The sequence below is a fragment of the Caenorhabditis briggsae genome, assembly GCF_000004555.2.
Source record: "Caenorhabditis briggsae complete genome, chrX, whole genome shotgun sequence".
Classification (NCBI taxonomy): domain Eukaryota; kingdom Metazoa; phylum Nematoda; class Chromadorea; order Rhabditida; family Rhabditidae; genus Caenorhabditis; species Caenorhabditis briggsae.
The window spans coordinates 3,083,323-3,106,931 of NC_013491.2; the positions used below are offsets into that span (position 1 = coordinate 3,083,323).

The following is a 23,609-nucleotide window of genomic DNA, read 5'->3' on the forward strand; positions in this document are numbered from 1 at the left end:
TTTCTCAACTTACCATTTTTTTTGGTGTATTTCGTACAAATGCCGAATAACCGAAAAACTTTTAATAGGAGTGCCCACTAACTGTTAACTTCGAACCAACTTTTCTCGGTTTTTGTCAGAAATATGAAAAAGTGCTCAACTGATAACTTGCTTATCATAATATCAAACAAATTTTGTTAGTGAACAATTTTCGAATATCTTGCATAGGAACTGAGATAATGGGATTTTCAAGACAGTATTTTTATTCTTCGAGTTCATACTTCGACCTCAGAATTCTATCACATGCTATTGTACTAAAATTCATGCTATTGTACTAAAATTCATGCTATTGTACTAAAATTCAAATTACTTCTTTGTTCATTTTTTTCTAACAGTGTACTATTTGGAATTTATTGCAAAAAGATAAAAATGCGCTGATAACTCTTCTGACGTCATTTCCCTTCATTCAACTTTACTATATAATGCTTCATTCATGACCTAAAATTCCACATTAAAGAACCTGAATTGTGATCATTGAGTCTGCTTCATTTTCTTCATTTTCAGTATTTGCTAACCTGTTGTTTTGCTTTCTTTCTGACAAAAATTTTCCTCATTTTATTTTTTTTCTCTTATTTCCATTTTTCTTGAGAAAAATCGGATCCATGAAAAGTTTCAAAGTTGGATTCAGTTCCGTTTCATTAGCTTTATCGGTTCATCTGTTTTGGAACAATGCATCCTGATGCGATGCGGCGCGGAGAGTGCAAAAAAGACGATGTTGACATTCTAGGAATTTATCTGTCTTTGGAAAAAAGAGTGGATTCCATTGTCTAGAGAGAACTAGAAATTTTGAAATTGAATCGAACAAATTATGTCTAACGATCGATTTATACGCTCGAAATAGGATTTTGTGAATGGTTGAAAAACTTGTAATTCCGAAGTTATAAATTTTGAAAGCTTTGAAATCAACTGATCTCTTTCGGAATACTTTTATTTTTTGTAAATCTGTTACATATAACTTTCGAGCGTTTCACTGACTCGAAACAGCTGAAATTCATTTCTTTATTTACTTGAAATAAAGCTAAGAGATAGAGAATGCTGAAATTGACTTCCAAACCTTCATTAAAATTTTAATCAGAAAAGTATTCCTGTGACTGGACTGGAAAAGAATGTTGAAGCCGACTTGAGTGCTCAAATTTTCAACCGAATTGATTCTTTGTGATCTCATAATTCTGTTTTGGCACATATTGGGATGGGTGATACAATTGGAGTGTACAAGGGGGTACAAAATTATCTAGGGATACTAAATCCGGATTTTCGATGGTATTTTGTACTCCTAAACTGTCTTGTATTCCAATTATCCAAAATTTTTGTACCCTCCGAATTATATGCCTTCTGTTTTCGCTATTTTCAACTTCTTTTTCCTACAGTATCCAGATGCTTCTAAATAGTACCCTGTTTTCCGAGTCGTCCTTTTCCCCCTTGACCTGACCTCTCATAAGCTTATATGTACCTGGGATCTACCTGGGATCTAAATCTCATCAGGTTTCCATTCTAAGCTTCGTATTAATTATTAATCCTCCTCTCCAAAGCTTCCTCTCCACATTCTCATCAGTTTCGAATACGCGTTCGTTTCTCATTTCCTTTTCCTCCTCTCATTGAAAACGTATGGATGAGAATCTTCTCCTCCTCCTCCGAGAGCGAAGCTTCTCGGGAATCCCTCTCTCGCCAACCGCCCACTCTCACTCATTTCATTTCACCATCACGAACAAGAGACGACACAACACACTCCATCCACACACACACACACACACTTTCTCTTTCTCATTCCCTCATTTTCCGTGCGAGAGAGAGAGAGAGGCAAAAACTCCCCGATCAATGAATGTATATGTGTGTGTGACTGTTGTTATGGTGGTCTGCCTCCGGGAGGCTGAATGCAACCTCCTCCTCCTCCGCCTCATTCCCTCTTGCAGTTCACAGTACTAACAACTCATCTCTCGCTTCTTCTTCTCCTCCACTTCTTCTTATTCTTATTCTTCTACTCGGGTCGCCCGGAGAGAGAGAGCAGGACGTTGGCCGGTTGTTTAAATAGTTTGGGAAATGGAGAGACGCGTGAGGCCGAAGGAAATGTGACCACGTTCACCCTTCTTGTCTCTCTCGCGTTCGTTCTTCATGTTTCGCCCATACATCATCCCTCCCCAAGGCGCGCCCCGTTTTCCTTTCTCCGCACTCTCCGTTCCATGACTTTTTTCTCTCATCGCTTTCTCCCCAACTTTTTTTGTACTATCCGGTGTGTTCTTACTGTCTTTAGGCTCCCTATTTTTTTTGCTCCTTGTTCCTCCTAATTTATCTAAACTTTCAGGGTATATTGGCCAATAGTAATCCAAGCAAAAAACTTGCGCAATCATGTCGACGTGACCACCTGTCAGCAGTCACTCCATCATCTGACTGTCATTCAACATGTGCTTGTTAAGGATTACACCTTGGTGAGTAGTTTTTTCAATACTTGCGAACTATACTTTTGCCTGGCCTTCGCGGACCCTTCATAGTTTCTTCTAGAATCAATATTTTCAAATTAGCTAAATTAGATATGATAGAACTTGATGGGTACTACAAAATGATATTGTTCGAAAACTTGTGTCTTGCCTATGAACAAAGTTACAAGCTATAAAGTGGCCGGGCTTCTTTTTTTCGTCCGTAACTTTGTTCATGGACAACACACAATTCTCCAAATAGTATCATTTTGCAGTACTCATCGAGATATATCATAACTAATGTAGTTTCAAAAAATTAATTCTACACTATGGCAAGGCCCGCGAAGGCCCGGCAAAGGCTCATGTATGGTTTTTCTTTTCAAGCTTTGCTGGAAGAATTATTTTGATTTTTTCAGATGCTGGTTTCTTCGTTGTCATTCACTACGGCATTTGAAGCAGTACCATCATCCACCAGTTGAAGCAGTACCATCATCCAACGCCTAAGACTTCACTTGAATCGACTAAATTCATTCATATAATCTTTTCTATCCTCTATCCCAAATTTCCCTTCTACTCTCCTAGTAAAAACCGACATTAGACTTTATAGACCGATATTTAAACCATTTCGGAACTCCCTTCTGGATCCCACACTGATATAGTCCGAAACTATAGTTATGGGTCTATGTTACGGAAGAAACCACTAACACCTTACGGATTGAAACCATCTCTCTCTTTTCCCCCTTCCGCGGACTTTCTATTCTGTCTCAATGTAATCTCAATTGTCTCTTTTTTTTCTTATCGACTTTTATTGTAATTGAAAGACTACTGGTTTCGAGAATTTCGAAAAAAAAACCTCATTTCCAGTAGTCATTCATTTTTCGGCATTCTTCGTTAGATCATTTCTAGAATCATTGGAAACGGAAATCGTTTAAATTCCAACGACCTTTGAAATTGTCTATTTTGCATGTCTCACCCAAGTCTGTCTCGAAGCAAATTACTTAGGTTCACCTAAACGTTTTTTGTACCCAGTGAGATTTTCTTGGGATGAGTGGAAGCTTCCCGGGTATGGAACACTATGAAGATGTCTGATTTTCAACTTTAATAAATATGCATTATTCGAAAAATGAGTCATTTGTTTTGGGACAGGAATGTAGATGTTTCGAAATAATACGAACATGATGGGTGAGTCAGAATGTACAAAATTAGTACAAACATGAGTTGTTTTTTTTCCACATGACTAATTTTGGGAAACTTGAAAGTGGTTGAAGGGCAGAAATCATTTTTAGGGCGTTCGCTAGTTGATAAGCATATTCCAAAGTCTGAAATTGATAGAAATTAAGAAGTTTATGCGTTGGAGAAAAACTTTAATTGCTTTATGGCTAAATGTAAGAAACTAACGATGAAGGGGAGAAAAACAGGATTTCAGGTTTACAATGGGGTTTTTATTGACCATAATTCCCATAATACAAGCCCACCTAAAACCGCCAAGCCAAGTTATCTCGGTTCCTGATATCTTTCACAAGAAGCAAAATAATTGAGCTCAAAGTTGACAGCTAGAGGTACCCAAAGCCGTCAGTCAACTTTGAACAAAATTATTTTGATTCCTGGGAAAGATACCAAAAATTTGTACGGTATACCATTAGCAAAAACTGTTTGGAATTACTAAAAAGGGTAGATTTTTGACATAGTTATGAACATTTTGTTGGTTGGTTACTTTTTAGTAACTTTCACAGAAACCGAGATAAAATTGTCTCAAAGTTGACAGTTAGGGGCCTACGGAAAACGAGATACATGAGTTCAAAGTTATTGGTTCGATTGGCTAAAGTCGACCTTAACTGAGTTTATCTCGATTTGTATGAAAGATAGAACATGCCAAATAATAAATTGTTCATCATAATGTTACACATCTTTTATCAGTTGATACATCTTTGATATCTTCCTCAGGAATCGGAATAATTAAGCACAGTTTTTTATAGTTAAGGGTCACCAAAATTTTCAGTCAACTTTGAGCGCATATATCTCATTTTTTGTAAAATATATCGAAAACTTGTCAACTAATAAAAATTGTAGGTTTTATAAAAAATATTTCATCAGTTAACAATTTATAGATATCTTTTACAGGGACCGAGATAAATCGTTTCAAAGTCAAAAGATAAAAGATCACAGAGTGTTGGAGGTAATCTCTTCTGAAAATCTCTTCAAATCTTTTTTACAGTACTCCCAGTTTCAAATAATTTATTTTTCTCAAAAAAAAAACACAATATGTGTGAGTGTGTGAATGCGTGGAATGAATGGATGAGACGGTGAAAAAGCAAATACAGAGTTGGACAAAATAAAAAATAAATGGACCAGTGGAATTCAAATTTGTTTTTTATATACATGAAATTTGTATCAGCGTTGTTTCTTGTTTTCGAAAAAAATTGTACTACGTTTGGTGGGGTTGGATCGGAACATAAAATAAGATGGGAGCAATTAACAACTGTCAGAAGCCGTCGAGCACGTTGGATTCGCAGTTACAGTAATCATCCTGGTAGTGTCCAATGGCTCGGTAGTACTTTTCAGCGAGATTTGCTTGTCCGGTTTGGCAGTTCGCAATAGTTTTTGCATCTGTAAGCACTATCCAATTAAAGATTGCAGTTTGAATTTATAAATTACGTTTTTCTGGAACGAATCCGATAGGAAGACGTAGAGGAACGGATTGGCGGCAGAGTTGATGTACTGGAGAGCAAAAGCAAAGTGTGTGAAGACGAAGAGTAGATATTTGCTACTGGAGAAAATGTATTGTTGTTTGGTCTAGAATGGGGACAGAGTTTCAAAGGATATTTGAACTTCCAGGAAGCAGAACTCCATTAGGATGTCACGAGAATTTTTGAACTTTGTTTTTTTCTGTTGGTTTTTTTTTCTGTTGACCCATGGTTCATAAAATTAGTTGATTTAGAAGGAAGGAACGTTTATTATTGCCCGAAAAAACCAAAGACCCTACAGTCATGAAGCATTCGTCGTAAATCCTCATTTACATTTTATTAGCTTTGATTTTTGAGATAATAACAGAAAATTTTAGATGAAAATTGGATTACCAATGATGTGGTTTCTGGAGTTCCTTACTCATTTTTTAGAATTTGCAAAACCCCTCGCCGCCAATTTCTAGAACTCACTTTTGGAAAAGGTTCGCCTCAATTGACCATTGCACAATCCAAAACGGAAGCCAGCAGTGCGTATAAGAAATAACAATGGCCAACCCCATTATAGTGACCTGCAATAGTTATAAAAAACAATGGAACTAAAGACTTTCCAGAATTTATTCACCTTTGCTGTCCTTCGCTTTGTGCCCGTTCGTTTTGTCTGCATTTGTTGTTTCTGCTGACACATTTTTAGAATGATTTTGAAATAAAAGAACCAGACAGCAACGAGTGGGATTAGATACGAGAGTGCGAACGTGTAGCTGATGAAAAATCTAAGAACACTTTTGGTTTTTGATAAGATAAGCGGGAAAGATCACCGTCTAGATGTTAGCATGTTCTGCTCAACCTCATTGAGCACTGCGACATCGTGTATTGACTCATCCAGGGTCTCCAAAGCAGTGACGTTTCCTACGAACAACATGCAGCTTCTAGTGGTGTGTCCTCCTGCAAAATATTATTGGTTACTGTAGATATCCTGCCCCGGTCGGTAAGAATACAATAATGTGATTTTTAGTTCATTTTCAGGACTCAAGAGCTCGGTTGTCAAGTTTTCGATAGTTATTCAGCTAATTGCCGATTTCTGGAGGTCACGTTTTCAGTACAAAAACAGAAGCAGATGTTTATTTCAGAAATGGAATATAGCTGAAAAACTAGTGGTTTTCTAAGAGTTCTGCGAATGAAAAATTTCAATCTAGTTCTCTTTTATACCATCCTAAATTTTGAAAGTAATTGAAAACTTGACAACCGAGGTTCAGACTTCTGAAAATGGTCAAAATGACCAAGAATCAACTGAAAACCCCTTTTTTTCGAAAAACACTCTTCTTATTGGCCATACTGTATACTTTGCTAACCTGTGGTTGTCTTGATTAACTTGACAAAAAGGAACAATGGTGTCATCTCTATGATAACCATCGCCCATGCAGCTATGGAGAGTATTACTGCCGCCTGGGTGGTCCGAAAAGATTTTGATTGAATTGGACGGCAAACAGCGAGATATCTATCAAAAGACAGAATAGCAATGAACACCGCAGAGGCAAATTGAGAGACCGCATTTCCAGATATATACAATTTACACATGATTGGTCCCCATCGCCATCCCTCGCGCATTGATCTTCCGAAAAACGTGACAGGGATTGCACATAAGAAGAGTAAATCCGCTAGAGCCAGATTAAAGATGTAGATGTTTGAGATGGTTCGCATGTCCCTGAGAAATATAGAAGCATTCAAAAGATCTAACATTTTTCAAGTCATGAAGAGTTCCACTTCACATTTCCTATTCGATTATCCCCCACAAGCTTCCTGTTCTCGTGATGTCCATTTTTTTTCACTGAGACTCACCGGAAGTACACAATGGCGGCGAGCACAAAAAGGTTGGCCGGGATACCGATGAGTGCCGTTAAGCTCCATGTCACATGAGCGGCGGTGGCGATCTGTAAAGGGAAGTGATTTTTGGGGAAAAAAACAAATTGTATTGTTGGTTGATGTTTATGGAAATGTGGGTGGATCACAGGGTTTTAAAACATGTTTTAAGGGGTTTTTTTTTGAAAATTCCAATTATAAAGTAATAGAATTCTTCAGAGAAACTTTTTGAATATTTTCAGGAGTCTGGAGCTTGGCTGTTAAGTGTCTGATCACTTTGAAAATTTTGGAGCATGTAAAACATACCTAGATTGAAAAGTTTGCATTTACAGAATTTTTCGAAAATTCCTAGTTTTTCAGCTTTTTGCCGTTTTCTGAAAGATACTCCTTTTGGTCCGGTTTTTGAAATGAAAACATGAAAAAATAGGTGTTATTCAAAAATCCGCAAAAAGCTGAAAAACTAGAAATTTTCCAGAAATTCTGTGACAGCAGTCTTTTAATCTGAGTCGGATTATGACTTCTGAAATTTTCAAAGTTATCGGAAACTTGACATCCGAGCCCCAGACGTCTGAAAATAACGAAAACGGCTACAGAGGAATTTGAAATACGATTTTAAAAATTTTCAAGCATGATCAAATTCCATCAAAATGTCATCCCCACCTACCGGATCGATGACCTCCGTGAAGTTTTGCTCGTAGGTCTGGTTCATATTTTTTTACATCAAACGCGACATGATGTATTCTGCCTGAAAGCTTTCATATTTTTGTTTTATTAAATTAGTCATACAAAAAAAAGTACAAATGTTTGTGAGAGCACGGAAAGGATGGGACGAATCAACATTCTCGGATAAATGAGAAGAAGATGTAAGGGGCGTTTTCTTATTTTTTGTGCTGAAGGAGTCAAAGCCAAAGCTCAAGATTTTTCTAATTAACCGTAACTAGAACGAAGGAACATGATGACGCAGACAATTCTCTAAGGATTGAAAGTTTTGAAAGATGTTTGAAAAGAAGAAGAAGAAGAAGAAAATGTCACATCAGAAACTCTAGAAGACACTCTCGAAATGCAGCAGCACAAAAAAAGAACATCTTCTCTAGGAAAAGGGCAGCAACTAAATAAAAAAACGGAATAAAAGAAAACTTCTTCTCCTTTTCTTGAAACGCTGTTGAAAATGGATACGTCGACTTTTAAGAGATGAGAAAGTACTGAAACATGGGAACATGGGACAAATATTGTCCTCGGCATGATGTTGTTAGAGAAGGACATGACCGATAACGAAATACGATATGGGGAGAAGAGATAGGAACACAACATATGAGCATAGAAGGAGGCAATTTGAAAATAGAGCCATCTCTACCTAGAGGGACCATACAGGGGGGAGACCGGAAACATTGAAAAATACTTACCGTAGCTCTCCTTGGCCCACAACTTCCGGAAGCTTATATAAACAAATTTCCGAGAAACATATTTTTACGAACTCCCTTCTCTTCTTTAAAGGTCTCTGGAACTTTTTGTTTTTCTCCCACTACAACTGTTCCTCTGATCACAAAGTATTTGGAAGCAATAGCTCGTGTCACATCAAAAATATTTTTCAACACAATGAAGAAATATCGCATGCCCCAACAGCCCAGTCAGATTACCAATTTCCGGTGGCGCGCGCGCGAGAGCGATTCAAAAGTGCCTTGAGGTCCGAGTTTTTGGAGACACGAGGTCAAACATTCATTGACTAGATTAATTTTTTTTTCGGCTTCTGGAAGGTTTCGGGTTGGAGAGAAAAGGAAGTTGAGTTTTTGGCAAAAGTGCTTTGCTAATCAAAGTCTGTGACGAAAGAGAAGGAGCTACTTATCGAAATGAACTTCAAGTTGAAGCTTACTTCAAGAAAAAAAAAAACTAGAAAAACGTTGAAATTGAGGGACCAAAATCAGAAATTTCTGTGAAAAGTGAAAAAGGGAAAAATTTAACAAAGACATATGTTTCCTGATAGTATCGAAATTCTAATTATGCCAATTATGTTTTTAATTTTGCGAATTTTCAAATTTTCTTATGTTAATTGGTAAATTTTTAAAGAGCCAATTTTAGCATAGAACGAAAAGCTATCAAATTTTTGATTACTTTGAACATTTTAAAGCGTGTAAGACAGACCTAGATTGAAAACTTTGCAGCTAAAAAACTATTAGGTTGGAAGGTAAGTGACTAGGTAACTTGTGGATACCATCCCTCCAAAAGCCAATTGGCTGCGACTGAAAGAATTTTTTCGGTCCAGATTTGATCTGATTTACAGTGTTAAATATTTTCCCTCCGGATGACGTTACATATTTCCCTTAATGACGGATGACGTTACATATTTTCCTTTAACCAATAATTAAAGGGCCAAATCAGTAGTTTGAGGAGGCGTAAAGAAAAACCGTCGAGCTAAAGCGGTCTAGGTCTTACTTGACTTCCCGTGGAGCATAGTATCTCGTTTTATTAAAGGATATGCAATTCAGTCCTAAGCCGCTTTGGATGAACGGCTCTCCACTTTCCTTAAACTCCAGACTTGACCCTTTCATTATTGGTTATTCGGAGATGTGCAACATCATCTGTAGGGAAAATAATTTTACACTGTCGATGAGATAAAAACGGCACTTTAAGAATACTTTGATACGCGGCCAGCTGGCTTTTGGGGGGATGGTATCCACAAGTTATCTGAATGTTGTTAGCATGTCGTCGACCACGACGGTGCATACTGTCAATCTTGGATAATTCTGACTTTTGTGTTATTCGTGAATTTAAAAAATAGACAGTTACTTTCCTTCCAACCTAATATGAATTTTCAAAAAATTCTGTGAATCCGAAATTTTAAACCTAGGTTGGTTTTACATCCATCAAAAGTTTTCAAAAGGATCGTAAACTTGACAGCCGAGTCCAGACACTGAAAAATGGTGAAAATGGTTTAAAATCAACTAAAAAATACGTTTTGTATATTTTATCAATTTCATTAAAATACGCCAAACTTGACCAAAATTTAAAAAATTTTGTATTTAAGAAAAATATTCATAATACCGTAAAACATGTATTAGAAGAGCCCCTTTAAGAGAAGGGTCCCTCTAATAGAAGGTCCCTCCAAGAGGGGCTTGGAAAAATAGAAGGGCCCCCGGTAATAGAAGAGCCCCCGTAATAGACCCCCTGCAAAATGTGTTTTTAAAAACAGAAAATTTTAGTACTATTCCAGTGGAAAATGTTCCGGGAACTCCACAATTTAATAGGAATTTATTGAAATCCTTTTTTCGGTAAAATCTTGCTAAATTTCGGTGAAATTGACAGATTTTCATGAATTTTGTACGAAACTTCGTCGAATTTTTTGATGCAAAATTTCGGAAAAATAGAAGAACCCTCCAAAGACACCTGGGAACAATAGAAGGGCCGGCCCTTCTAATACAGGTTTTACGGTATTAAAAAATTCGAATCTTGCGAGTTCTGTTGAAATTTGTCAGAATGTTCTGTTTCAAACTTGTTTTCCTCATTTCTAGACTAAAAACCGTCCCATATGACGCACAAAGAAGGATTGCTCACTAAATGAGCCCAATTTCAAACAGCCAGTAATAAAAAATAGAAAAAAAACGGCCAATAACAAAAACGAGAGCTCATTGAAAATTATTTTTGGGGTTATGATATTTTTATGACAACGTTCAATTCTTTACTGTCTGGATAGGAGCCATATGCGACATGAAAACAGAAAAAAAACACAGACAGTAAAAGACGGATCGAACGGCTTCCTGTCATTTTCAGCCTCCCAGGAGAAGAAAAGAAGAATTTAAAGATCATTGTTCCAAACAGCACAGACAAAAACACAAACACATTGAATTCTCATAAAAACCGAAGCAAGGATCCAAAAAAACGAAAACGATAACGATGTTTTGTCTGTGTGGGGCACAAATCGAATATGAATGCGTGACTTTCAGTTTGTCTTGGTCGGAGGAAAGAATGTTTCTTTAAAAATTCTTTGTTATTCTTTCTCTCAGAGACCCCGATAACTGATGCATATCTTTTTACGTTTTTTTTAATAATAAGTGTCAATTTTTCAATAAGAAGAAAAAAAAGAACTGCAAAGGAAAGTGGGCGGAGCTTGAGCAAGCAGAGGAGAGAGCAAGTAACAAGAAAGCAACATATGTTTCATATATAGTTTACATGTAATAATCTAAATTGTGTATGTGTATAACAAACAACAAGAGGAGCAAAAGTACGTACTGAGCACATCCATGAATAATGAACTCTTTTGTGGTATGGAAAATGGGTCAACGAGAAAGAAAAGAGGAGGGGGGGGGGAGTGGTCAAATAATAATAATAATAATAATAACAGCAGAATGCCTATAGCCAGCTACTGGGATAGGTAGGTCACTTTGATTGGATTTGAATTTGATTAGATTGCAAAAAAAACATACATAGTGGCCGTTTTTGATTAGATTTAGAGTAGCCGTTTTGATTGGATTTTGAAAAAAGAGTGGCCAGCTTCAAAAAAAAGTAATATTAGCTTAAACTGAACGATCTTTAACGTATAGCTCTAACAAGTTAAAGAATATGTGAAAAGATCAGCACCTCTTGAATTAATGGGAAGAGATTAAAAGGAGTCTTTTGACTATAGAAGCCCGCTGAAATTTTTTTGTTGTTGAATTTTTTGTGAAAAAACGGCTCAACATGTCAAGGATAACTATCACTTGTCACACGCTAGGATAAGACGCCAGGATTGAAAAATAGGCACATCCCAAGAGCAGAGACTGGAAAAAATTGGAGTACAAGTTGAGTGGATTTTGGATTTGGCATCGTAGCCGGGAAACCAGCAAATTGCTATGGATACTTCAAAACTTGATTTAGAGGTTTTGTAAGTGTCTGCTTGAAACTTTCGCGTCTTTTTTGGACCAGAGAACCTCGGGAAAATTTGGACTTTTGGTAAAAAACAAGAGTGTAGAGAAATATTTCAGAGTGAAATGATTTTTTCATGCGTTTCGGAAGTCGTCTGAAAAAAAACGCAAAAAAAGATTAAGTTTTTTTCGGTACATTTGTGTGATGGTAAAGGTGTTTGACACGAGATGCCTTCCAGGCACTTTTCGACGGAACCGTTGTCCGGGATAAACAAAAGTTCCCTAGGTCTTTAAAAAAGGGAGTTTTTTGAAAACTCTCGAAATTCCAATAATTGCTTGAAAGGGTTGCACTTGTGAGCCAAATATTGGAGGTTCCAAGCAGCTACCAATTGAGCTACACGGCTGTGATTTCAGCGACACCACAAAATAAGAAAATGTTAATGCCATAAGAGCATATTTGCGACTGGGCTTTTGCCGGGCCATTCGCGGGCCTTGTCATAGTTTCTTCCAGATACAATATATTCAGACCAATTCGTTGTCACACTTACTCCCTCTGTCATACTTACTCCCTCCTCCTCCTCCGTCCGGGACTTGGGACTCATTACTGATTCCTCTCTCAAATTCTCTGCTCACATCAACAAAATCACATCTTTAGCTCTTCTCCGTTCCAAACAACTCTTAAAGTCATTTAGATCTACGTCTCCAGAATTCTACATTCATCTTTTCAAATGTTATCTTCTCCCGATTCTGGAATATTGTTCTGTAGTTTATTCCCCTCCGCCTTCTTCTCGCCTTGCTCTAAAACTAGAATCTCCCTTAAGATTTTTCTCTAAGTGTATTTTCCAGCGTTGTAATATCCAGTACAGTTCCTATTCTGATCGTCTCTCTATCCTCAATATGTTCTCCATTCGACATCGTAGGCTAAAAGCTCAACTAATTCTTCTCTATAAATTTTTAAATGGCTCCGCCTACTTTCCTAACCTAAATGCACATGTCAAATACTCCTCCTCCCCTCGTCGCCCTATGAACTTAATTATTGTTCAGCCCTACTCCTCTGACTATTTTTCTTCAATTGTTCCCCTGTGGAACGCCATCACTTCTCAAGTTACCCGATTTCTCCTACCTTCCGAGTTTGAATCCTTAATTTCTTCCAGTATTACCCGTTATTGATATATTTGCTCCCTATTTTTCTTTTTCTACCGGTTACATCTTTCATATTTAAAATTCTAAATTATCCCGTTTCCCCTCCCCTACTCAGATCGGCCTCGTGAGGGGCATTTTTTCTGAGTCTTTCATGTCCTGCCCTCTAATGTTTTATTACACCAGATCAATAAACAAATTAACGTGCCTAAAGTTTGACAGACCTCGACAAGTGCTACAAAATGATACCTTTCGGAAAACTGTGTCTTGTCTATGAACAAAGTTACAGACAAAAACAGAAGCTCGGCTCGGATATTTTATGACTTGTAACTTTGTTCATAGACAAGACACAATTTATTGAAAAGTATCATTTTGCAAAACTCGCTGAGTCTTATCATATCTAATGTAGTTGGTCAAAAAATATTGTTTCTGAAAAAAACTATGCCAAGGCCCGCGAAGGGCCCGGCAAAGGCCCCATCGCAAGTATGATAAAATGTACACAGTCACGTCAAAATACACAATCTCGCTCCAGAAATTTTGAGAAATTCTCGAAAAATCATTGCTGTTTTTTTTAACCAATTTACAGGCACTTTGGTAGTGAAAACAAGTGAAACAAGTTTCCGCGAATTGACTGATCAGGAGAAAAAGAAATCAAATTTCCTTCTAAAACTCCAGAAGAACAAAGACAAAACAACAAGCATAGAGAAAAGAAGAAAAACATTTTTCAGAGAAACTACAAAACTTCATTTGAAAAAATCCAGCTAGATTAGGTCAGTGTCTGAAAGAAACACCTTCAAAACTATGTCTTCAGTAATACTTCAAAAACAAAAAAAAAACAAAAAGAATAGAACACCGTTGTTTTTCGTTTTCTATAGAAGGAAAAAATAGCGGAAAGAATATATCATAAAACGCATTTCTCAATGTGAAATTATGTTGAAAGTTCCTATTCTGGAAATTTTTTTTTACGACCAACGTTTAGACCTAGAACGCAAAAACAAAAAAAGTTCCAGAAACCAAGAACGGAGAATTTCGTGCATCCAATAGTTGTGTTTTTCACTAACTCAATCAAAACAAAGAAAAAACAATGAAGCTCGGAGGAAGATGAGCGCGGGAACGGAAATTTTTTGTAATCGAGTTTTATTTCAATTTCACAAGTCTGGGAGTCTGAAAAAAAGATATATTCCTTGCAAAAACTAGAGAAAAGTTAACCGATCTACGCAGAAATTGACTTTTTTCGTTTAAGGAAATGAGTTTCGACAGACGGGAACTGACATTGAACTCATCAACACGTTCTACTCTATCTCTTTCTTTCGTGGAGGCACTTTTCAATTTTCAGTAAAAAAAAACAGATAGAGGGCAGGATGTGGGTGTTTAGAGGATCTATAAATCATGTGATGGTGTAAAAAGGGGGAGGGTCACAAAAAAAAGAATAACACGGAAAAAAAGAAACCATTTACTTACGGCGGCCCAGGTTTTCAATTCGAGTAGTTTGACCAGGAGCAGAGGTCAACAATGCGTCGGTTGAGAGCACAATTGTAACCTTTTTCTTGGTCATCTTTATTAGAACGAGGTTACAAACTCAGAATTCAGAAATAAGAAAATAATAGGATCAACGAGAAAATAATGGGACTATATAACTTTTTCCAGCTTTACTTATACCACTTTAATTACTGCAATTAAAATTATGGAACTATACAAGCAATTTAGCTTTTTTTTCTGAACATTTTGCAAGAGTTGGAAAGCTATGAAGAGTAGTCTAGGGTCCAGAAAATATGTTTTAGTGAACCCTCGAGACGAAAAAGAGACAGAATGGGACTAAAAAAAGGAGGAAAAATACAATATGTCAAATATAGCCAATTTTCGACCATCATGTTTTCCCGAAAAGAAACAAACACAAACAGTACTAGTTTAAAAAATAATCGTTCAACAAAAAAAGAAACTAAGACCTAAATTGACTACTCACCGGATATGGACCATCAACGAAGTAAGTAAATAGAGAAAAAGAGGATAGTGGACAAGAGAAACCCACAAGGGTTTGTGTAAATGAATGAAGAATGAAACAGCTAACAGAAACCTACCAGAGCCTCCCAGCACTCAGATTGAATTCTAGAAGGATCTGAAAGAAACAACAAAGAAAAAGAGCAACATAGAGGGCAGGATCATGATGATGAAAACCGCCGTCGAGAGTGCTTCTGATTAGAAAATTCGAGAAGCGAGAAGATTTATATTGAAAAACGTGTTTGGTCTTGCTAGAGCTGTAAAAGCGTCTACGGTTTTCTTCTTCAGCTTCGAAATAACATCATTAGTCACACAAAAAAGGTGAGTAGTGAGAAAAAATGTGAATATTTGAAAAAAAAAAGAGAACAAAATAGCTTACTGGAAAACAACTCGTCATTAATTGCAGTGTTCGTCTTCAAAAAGAAAAAGAATGCGGAACAATGTTTGAGACGAACGATTGCATAAGAAAAAAACATGTTAATGATTCAGATTCTGAATTTTGCTAGGAAGGACCGAATGAATTCAAAACTTTCCGAAATTTTCCGAGTTTATGAACTACAGCAATCAGACAAAATACATTTTTGACTGAAATTATTCAGTTTCAAAATCCTGAAAAAGAGTTCCAGGATTGTCTGAAAACTACAAAACAAACTTCATATTTAGGGCTTTATTTTTGTAACAAACAGTTTATTGCATAAATCTAAAAAAGCGGTTAACAACTACTGTACCGTTCAATGAGATATAAAGAAAAACTTATTTTACAGTTGAGTTTTTTGTCATTTTGGTCATTTTGACCATTTTCCAAAGTCTGAAGATCGATTGTCAAGTTTCCGATCACTTTGAAAATTTTGGAGAGTGTAAAACAGACCTAGATTGAAAACTTCGCATTCACAGAATTTTTTGAAAATTCCTAGTTATTCAGCTATTTTCCGGTTTCTTGAAGACCTTTTTGTTCTGAAAACGTGGAAAAACTAGGGTTTTTCAGAAATCAGCAAAACTGAAAAACTAGAATTTATGAAAAAATTCTGTGAATGCAAAGTTTTCAATCTATGTCTGTTTTACCATCTCCGAAATTTTTAAGGTGAATCTTGACAGCCAAGCTCCAGACCCTTGAAAATGGTTAGAAATTACCAAGAATCAACCGAAAACACGTTTTTGTTTGTCTTCATCGAGCGGTACTGTATCTGATCTGACATTTTTGTTTTTTTTAAGTTTGAACGCAAAATTCAAACTCATCAGAATCAAAATTCACTGAAACTATAGTGTCGATTATGAAGTTACAAAACTTTCATGATCGCTAAAATCTCAATTTTCAGAAAAAAAAATAACTAGAAATTATAATTTTAAATGTCTAGAGTTCTTTTTCAGAACTCCACAGTTTACTAATTTCCACTGAAATGTCAAAATTAGGAACGAAAATTCATTTGCTAGCATTCTTCAAAACTTGAGCTCAAAGTAAAAAAGATAAATAACAAAATTTAAAGTCAAAACAATACGGAGTCTGTAATTGCAAAATCGGCTTAAATCTCCTCCATTTTCATAATCGGGGGGTAAGAAATACCGAGAAAAATGACACATGCAGACAAAATATCTTCTGGAACACCGTTCTATAATCTCTCACAAAACACCCATGTTCAAATCGAAATAACAAGAACAGATAGACAGATTTTATAGTCGTATCATATCAGAATAATCTGAGTGGTCGGAGCAAAAAACTGCCACTACAAAACGTTTGAAGAGCAATGACGTTATGTTTCACTTTACGAAAAATAAGAAACACTGTTCACAAAAATGAAAAACGCCGATCATTTTTTCCGAGGAGTGTGTTTTGTATAATTTATTCAACACACTGCGTGGAATCACAAAATAATCCGTTCACACTTTCGTTTTTCTCTCTTCCTCCCTCAAGTGATAAGAGGCGAAATTTGATAAGTGCGCTATACTAACCGAAAATAATGCAAATTTTGAATTTGAAACAGAGGAGAAGAAGAAGAAGATGATGATGAAAAGAAAAACAAACAAATCATTAATATTATGAAATGCCCATAGATCATAAGAAAATGGGTAAGAAAGTGCGGATGATTCTATTCTGGACGAAAAAAAACGAGAACGATTGATGCATTTTTGTTTCCATATTCAGACTTTTGTTTTTCCGAAGTCTGGTTTCAAAATATGAACTGTGAGTCGTTTTTTTGCTTAAAATTGTCACTTGCAGACGAAAAAATGAAGCCCGATAATCATTTTTTGAATTAGGAAGAAAGGAATTCGACTGAAGTCGTTTTTTAGGATATTTTAACTACTATAAAATTTTACAACTACCAAGTTAAAACTTCTTGTCAGTTGAATGGGATTAAAAAAGTTGCGTGGGACCAGTTAAGCGTTTTTTTGGGATTTCCGGAGAGAAAAAAACTAGAAAAAGAGCGAAAGAAAGCACGGATGTAGTTGAAGCACTTTAAAATACACAAGTACCTTTTTTTGGTGATTTTCAAAAGTGGGAATACCATGAGAGTGTTTGTAACTTTGTGGAGTTGGAATTGGTAGTTGATTAGACACAGATTCTTTTATTTATTAAATGAATGAACATAAAAAAGTACAGAAAAAATTTTTAAGTACTATTACCCAAGTTTTCGAATGCTTTAATATTTAGAACACATGTAAAATCTACCCAATGGTTTTTTTGGCTCTAGAAAAGGTTATGAAGATCTCTAAAATAAAAAAAAATCAACAAAATGATATTCTGCCCCTAAAAACAGAAACCTGACTAATAAAATCTAAAGATGAAAATCAACAGGTTTTCCAATAAGAACACTTTTAATTTCCGTTCTTTTTGCACGCGCCCAATCGTCAATCGTCCAATTTCCCGCATCGAATTGTTTGAAATAGTGGCGAATAACCAGATAATCCAGAACCTGTGAATTTAGAAAATTCAATTGAAAATGGTATATATTCTGATACCTCTGGGTAGTCATATAGCTTATGAAAGTTGACGACCGCCGCAACATTTTTCTCATCTTCAATCCAAGTTCTTGTCAACCAAGTCTTCGGAATAATCGAATAGAACTCCACAATAGTTTGCGGAAATTTCGAGAAATATTCTCTGGAAAAGTCTCCAGAAAATGAATCTTGAACTCGCTGCCAATCTTTCTGATAATCCTCTAAAAGTATTAATTGGATAATTTCAGAAAGATAGAGAATAACTCACGTTTCGCAGCTTCCCCAGAATCACCGAGAGTCATCCTGAGAGCGCCCCGTGAATTTGCAACAATAATCTTCAAGCCCTTGAGCGGCATGATCAGAAGAAGTGGCTGAAAACGTTGTAATCTATTAAAATCGTTCTGAAATAGAATACTTACCCTGATAGCTATTGTGTAACAATCTTTCTGAAAACTACGGTATCTAAATTCGATGTAGCTTTTAGGGAAATCGTACATCTCTATTGCTGTAGTAAACATGTCTACTAACGGGTCCACAAAATCTTCCAGTTTCGTATTTTTGCCGGACTGAAAATTTTCTGGATTAGAATTTAAAAAAAAAACATTCCAAGCTCACAATATAATCTTCCACGATCGTTCCTTTAGATTCCTCAATGATCTTGATTTCCAATTTTGTCAATTTCGTTATCGGACTGAATGTCCACTCCTTCCAATCATCGTGGATTGCACATAACTTTTCCGCATTTTCAGATCCAAGTAGGGTTTGCAAAACCGTGGACTTGTCGTGGAGGATTGCCAAAATGAATCTGAATTGAGAATGATTGAAAACGAAACTTTTTTTAAAAATTGAAAGTGCAAATTACTGTAACGAGTATTCGAAAATGTAATCGAAGATCAGGAGCCCATGTTCCGGATCGAAAAGACTCTGCTGAGGATCTTTGAGGCATAATCTTCCATAATGCTTTCCAATTAAAGCTGAAATGACATTTTTTTGGTTTTTTGGGGGTGCAGGAAAATTATTTGAACTTTCCGGGGCGAAATAATGCATTTTGACCTGATATAGCTTTTTCTGACTCACAGTGCCGGTCAATAAGAAACATCTGTTGATTTTGACCATTTTCGAAAGCCTAGACTTCGACTGTTGAATGTCCGATCACTTTCAAAACTTTGAAGTGTGTAAAACAGATCTAGACGAACAACTTTGCCTTCACAGAATTTTTTTTTAAATTTCTAGTTTTTCGGCTATAACCGATTTCTGAAATACACTACTTCTTGCCCCGTTTTCGTACTGTAAGCGTGTAAAAAACAGGTGTCATCGGCATAAAGAAATCGGCATAAATCGGAAAGTTGAAAAAAAATCCGGGAATGCAGCGGCATTCGAAAATCGACTAGGTGGTAAACATAAGAATGAGGACGACAGCTGTACGCAGAGTGACATTAAGCGTTGTACACCGTTACGGTAGAATGCATACCCTGGCTCCAAAAAAACCTTCAATACTCCCAAAAACTTACATCGGGCTGTAGCAGCTAGTAAGTGAAAAAATAATGGAAATGTGTCGTGTGTCCACTTAGTTCCGGCGAATGCGAGATCTTGATAATCCAAGTACAAATGTTGTTCCACTTCCGGGTTCCCTGTGTTCAACCCGTAATCTTCTGCCATGGCCAGCCATTTTCGCTGAAATTGAAATACCATCCAATAACATAAAATGGAAAGCTCAATAAAATAAGTAAAAACAGGGTTTTCTGTTGATTTTGACCATTTTCAGGAGTCTAGTGCTTCACTGTCGATTGTCTGATCACTTTGGAAATTTTGGAAGACTGTAGAGCAGACCTAGCTTGAAAAATTTGCTTTCATTGGATTTTCTGAAAATTCCTAGTTTTTCAGAAACATCTTTTTTACCTGTTTTTGCACTGAAAACGTGAGGAGCAGGTGCATATCAAAAATCTGTGAATAACTGAAAAACTAGGAACTTCCAGCAAATTTTATGAATGCAAAGATTTCAATCTACGTCTGTTCGACACGCTTCAAAGTTTTCAAAATGATCCGACACTTGACTGCCGAGCTCCAGACTTTTGAGTATGGTCAAAACAACTGAAAATATAGTATTTTTCGTATATCTTATTGATTTGTACTGTAACTCATTGTTTTTTTTTATAGAAGCTTACAATGGACCCTTGCTGCCTCGGGTCAAACACGGCGGGACTTTTGTCGTAACTCATCAGCTGAAATCAAAAATTTTCCTCAATTATTTTCATAAAAATATAGAATTAGTTTACCGATTCCAGATCGATCTCGTTGTGTCCGGTATGTGGATCTTGATCTTGAATCTCGGCAATCGTTGTCAAGATGTCGAATCCACGTTTTGATCCGATTTGTCTGACATTGCCTGTAATATTGTTTTCGTCAAACTCAGCAAAGCAAATCCCTTTTTCACCCTTGAGTGATCGCTTCCTGTCCCCGAGAGATATTGCTCCCCTGCTTGCCAAATGCATCTGGAGCAGAATCTTCTAAAAAATGAAGTTTGATATTTGAATTTCTCTCGCGAACTAACCCTGTAGTTTGGCGATTGTTCAATTCCATCATATAATGAGTCAGCAACGTTTTCCAGGAATTCCGAAGATTTTCACCTATAATAATTCAACTATGAGTATAAACAAACTTTTAAGATATTACCCTGGATTTCAATTACATAAGCGCTTGCTTTGACGACGAAATTGCGCAGCTCTCGGAGAAAATCATCGTTGTTGGATTGTGAATCCACTTGCAATAGATGCTTATACAAGTTTTCCATAACTTGTTTTCCTCCTCTTGCTACTGTAATAACTTTTGTGTTGCAGAACACTTTGTGACATTCTCATACCAAAATAATAGTTGATTTCATGGAAATTCAAACTTGTTAAAAATTTCAAGAGTGAAACTTTTTCTTCAATTGTCAGTTCGATATAGTGATATTTTACAAAAAAGGTTTGGTTGAGGAACTCCAAAAAGTATGCATCAACACCCATTGAGTCTGGTATCGGAACAGACTGAAAAAAAGAGGAATTATTGAGGAAATTTTTAGTGTCAAATTTGAAAAGATTTTTTACTTACAACACCACTGATAAGAACATCTGGTGTCCGATAGTTATCATGCATTTTGTGCCAACACATTCTCCAGAGATCCATGTACATCTCCGAACATGGAATATACCATTCTGTACGGTCTTTCAATTTTTTCATCATCTAAAAGTTTTTTTTTAGTTGAACATTCACTGAGAAATTTCTAACACTCACCTCCTTTATTTCTTCTTTTGGAATAACCGCCGAGACTTTTTGAAATGTGAGCCTTATGAATTCGTTGGCAAACTTGACAATTTCATCCAATTCTAGTCTCGGAATCGCCGAAAATATATCTCTTGTGATGGCGAGAAGCACATTTAGAGTAATGAGATCCATAGATTTTTCGAGCAGCTTGTTACTCGATTCTGGAGCATTTTCCAAATTTCTCCACCATTCTCGAGAAGTCCAGTTAAACTGAAATGAAAACATATTACAATTCAATTTTTTCAAATTTACCAACCAGAAGTTCATAGGGCTTCTCGGGGTTTCTGAAATGGATAAAGGGGTTATCCACAATATAAATTGCCGCTGTGATGTCTTTGTCCTCAAGATCTTCGGAATGCTTGAAGATTTCAAGGATAATGTTGGCAAAGTTGGCCACCTCTTCAAGTGTCCAAGTGTCATGTCTGTAAACAAAATGTTTTCGAAATTTTTCAAAATGTGGGTTTGATTTTTGAAGCTGATATAACTACAAATAAAATTATGCGCGATTGCTCATAGTTGTTCTCAAGCTTAATATTTGTTTGACCTACAGAAATTCAGCACTAAACTAATATGTACATATCATTTCTTGACTGTATCAGTGAGCAAAAAAATCCAAGTTCTAAAGAAGCATTCCCAAATTTCTCAATTTGTCTAAAACTTTTCGAGCATACTAGACAGAATTAATGCTTTAAATTCTGAATTCACATATTATCAGTCTTCTAAACCAACAAATCTATAAGCGGTTTCAAAAGACGCATCTTGTCAATTATAAAACGGACAATTACTTTGTTTAGTATAATCTGAAATTTTCAGACAAATTGAAAATATTCTACACTATTTTTCAGATCTCAGATGTTAACACTTTCTCGTCCGGTACTGTATTATTACAACTTTTATCAAAATTGAGTGAAAATATGAAAACACATTCTAAACAATCCATCAAGCTGTGGTTAATTAGATATGAATTAGAAATTCTGACTGTTGTCAAAATAATGAAATCTACAGTACTTTGAATAGGGAATATTTCATCATGTTTTATAATATCAATTTTTAAGCCCTGTAAGACTGTACTCACGGGTCAAGTTTACGAAACCGCTGAACAAATAACTCCTCCCTAACTTTGTGCAGATCCTTCCTCCATTTGGGTGAATCCAACGGAATGTCCATTTTCTCCGTCTGCAAACATTCAATTTTTTGTAAAGTTTACGATAGTGATGTTGAAACAAAAAAGAAAGAAAGAAAACACATCTGTGCTTCTACCGCGCTGAGAAAGTGGTAGTAAAATCAATAAATTTTACACTCCTCAATACAGTCGTAAGCAAGAGATTTAGAGAAAAAAAAATTGGAATGGTTGTGAATATGCAGTACCAAACAATGGGATGCGGGTCAAAAGAGATAGAAGACGAGTTGAGAAACGCTATGTACTTGATGCTCGGACAGAGAGAAAAAAGGCATTATTTGAAAATGAGAGACGTAGGGAATGATGGAATGGATGAGTACGGGTAGAAAAGAGGGATGAGCTGCATCAATAGAAGATGCAGGAAAGAGAAACAATGAGTATACTTTTTTCAAGTAACTGAGATATCAGACTGCCAAGCTGGAGATCTCTAAAGATAAAAGTTTGAGACCATGTTTGGAATTTCAATAAAAAAATACAGAAAAACAAAAATCCGAGTCGGGATATCGGAATGTCGTAATTCAATTAAAAGGAACTTTTAAATGCGGTGAGTTCTTGTTCCCGGCAAACCAAGAACACTAAACATAATCAGAGAAAACAATTATATCACAGTGAATTTCAAAACTTTAAAACAAAAGTATAAATTCAAACCATTCTAGCCTAAATGAATCACAAATGTTTTTGACTAATCTATACATGTATTTTTTAAAAGCTTCTTTTTAAAGCAAACTAACTTAAATCCTTAAAAGAGTCTCCACGAGCTTGAGTTGAGCTCTCAGTCACAAACTCAAACACTAAATTCAAACTGTTCGCGCGCGCCGAGCGGGATAGCGGAGTGTCGTTGCGTGGGAGGATGGAACCTTTAGAAGCAACTTCCCCAGGCAACTAACAACGCCAAAACTTTCACCTAAGAGTTCACAGCATATGACCCGAATATTTATTACTTAGTTCGAACAATAAGAGAGTCACACAGACGAGATTTATGGCTGAGATTAAGAATTCACTCAAAAACAGATTGGATAGAACGATAAGATTTTTTGATGTGATTGAATAGACTAGCACATATGTGTGAGGACGGGTATAGGGCTCTAGTCCGATTCACAGGTTATAAAAGTTAATCGATCGTTTATAAAAAGTAGACAGGGCCCAATAAAATTGATGATGATTGTTAAAGGACCCCATAAACGTAATTGAAATGAATCAAAAAAAATTTCGTTTCAAAAACATAAAT

The 23,609-nt window shown here is 36.2% G+C and overlaps 2 protein-coding genes across 2 annotated transcripts; both read right to left on the reverse strand.

The window, feature by feature from the left end:
* Positions 1 to 4,922: 4,922 nt before the first annotated feature.
* On the reverse strand, positions 4,923 to 7,700 carry CBG01863 (the record flags this gene model as incomplete). The annotated part of the gene is made up of 8 exons (XM_045238952.1): positions 4,923 to 5,057; positions 5,106 to 5,217; positions 5,606 to 5,703; positions 5,757 to 5,904; positions 5,950 to 6,076; positions 6,484 to 6,836; positions 6,971 to 7,062; positions 7,656 to 7,700. 8 exons carry the CDS (start codon positions 7,698 to 7,700, stop codon positions 4,923 to 4,925), a joined length of 1,110 nt encoding a protein of 369 aa, XP_045091957.1.
* Positions 7,701 to 17,735: 10,035 nt separating this feature from the next.
* On the reverse strand, positions 17,736 to 22,368 carry CBG27471 (the record flags this gene model as incomplete). The annotated part of the gene is made up of 16 exons (XM_045238953.1): positions 17,736 to 17,873; positions 17,920 to 18,119; positions 18,167 to 18,269; positions 18,318 to 18,464; positions 18,514 to 18,703; positions 18,761 to 18,872; positions 19,410 to 19,572; positions 20,064 to 20,120; positions 20,175 to 20,284; positions 20,333 to 20,405; positions 20,588 to 20,712; positions 20,759 to 20,924; positions 20,989 to 21,120; positions 21,172 to 21,411; positions 21,458 to 21,623; positions 22,277 to 22,368. 16 exons carry the CDS (start codon positions 22,366 to 22,368, stop codon positions 17,736 to 17,738), a joined length of 2,214 nt encoding a protein of 737 aa, XP_045098040.1.
* Between the last annotated feature and the right edge of the window lie 1,241 nt (positions 22,369 to 23,609).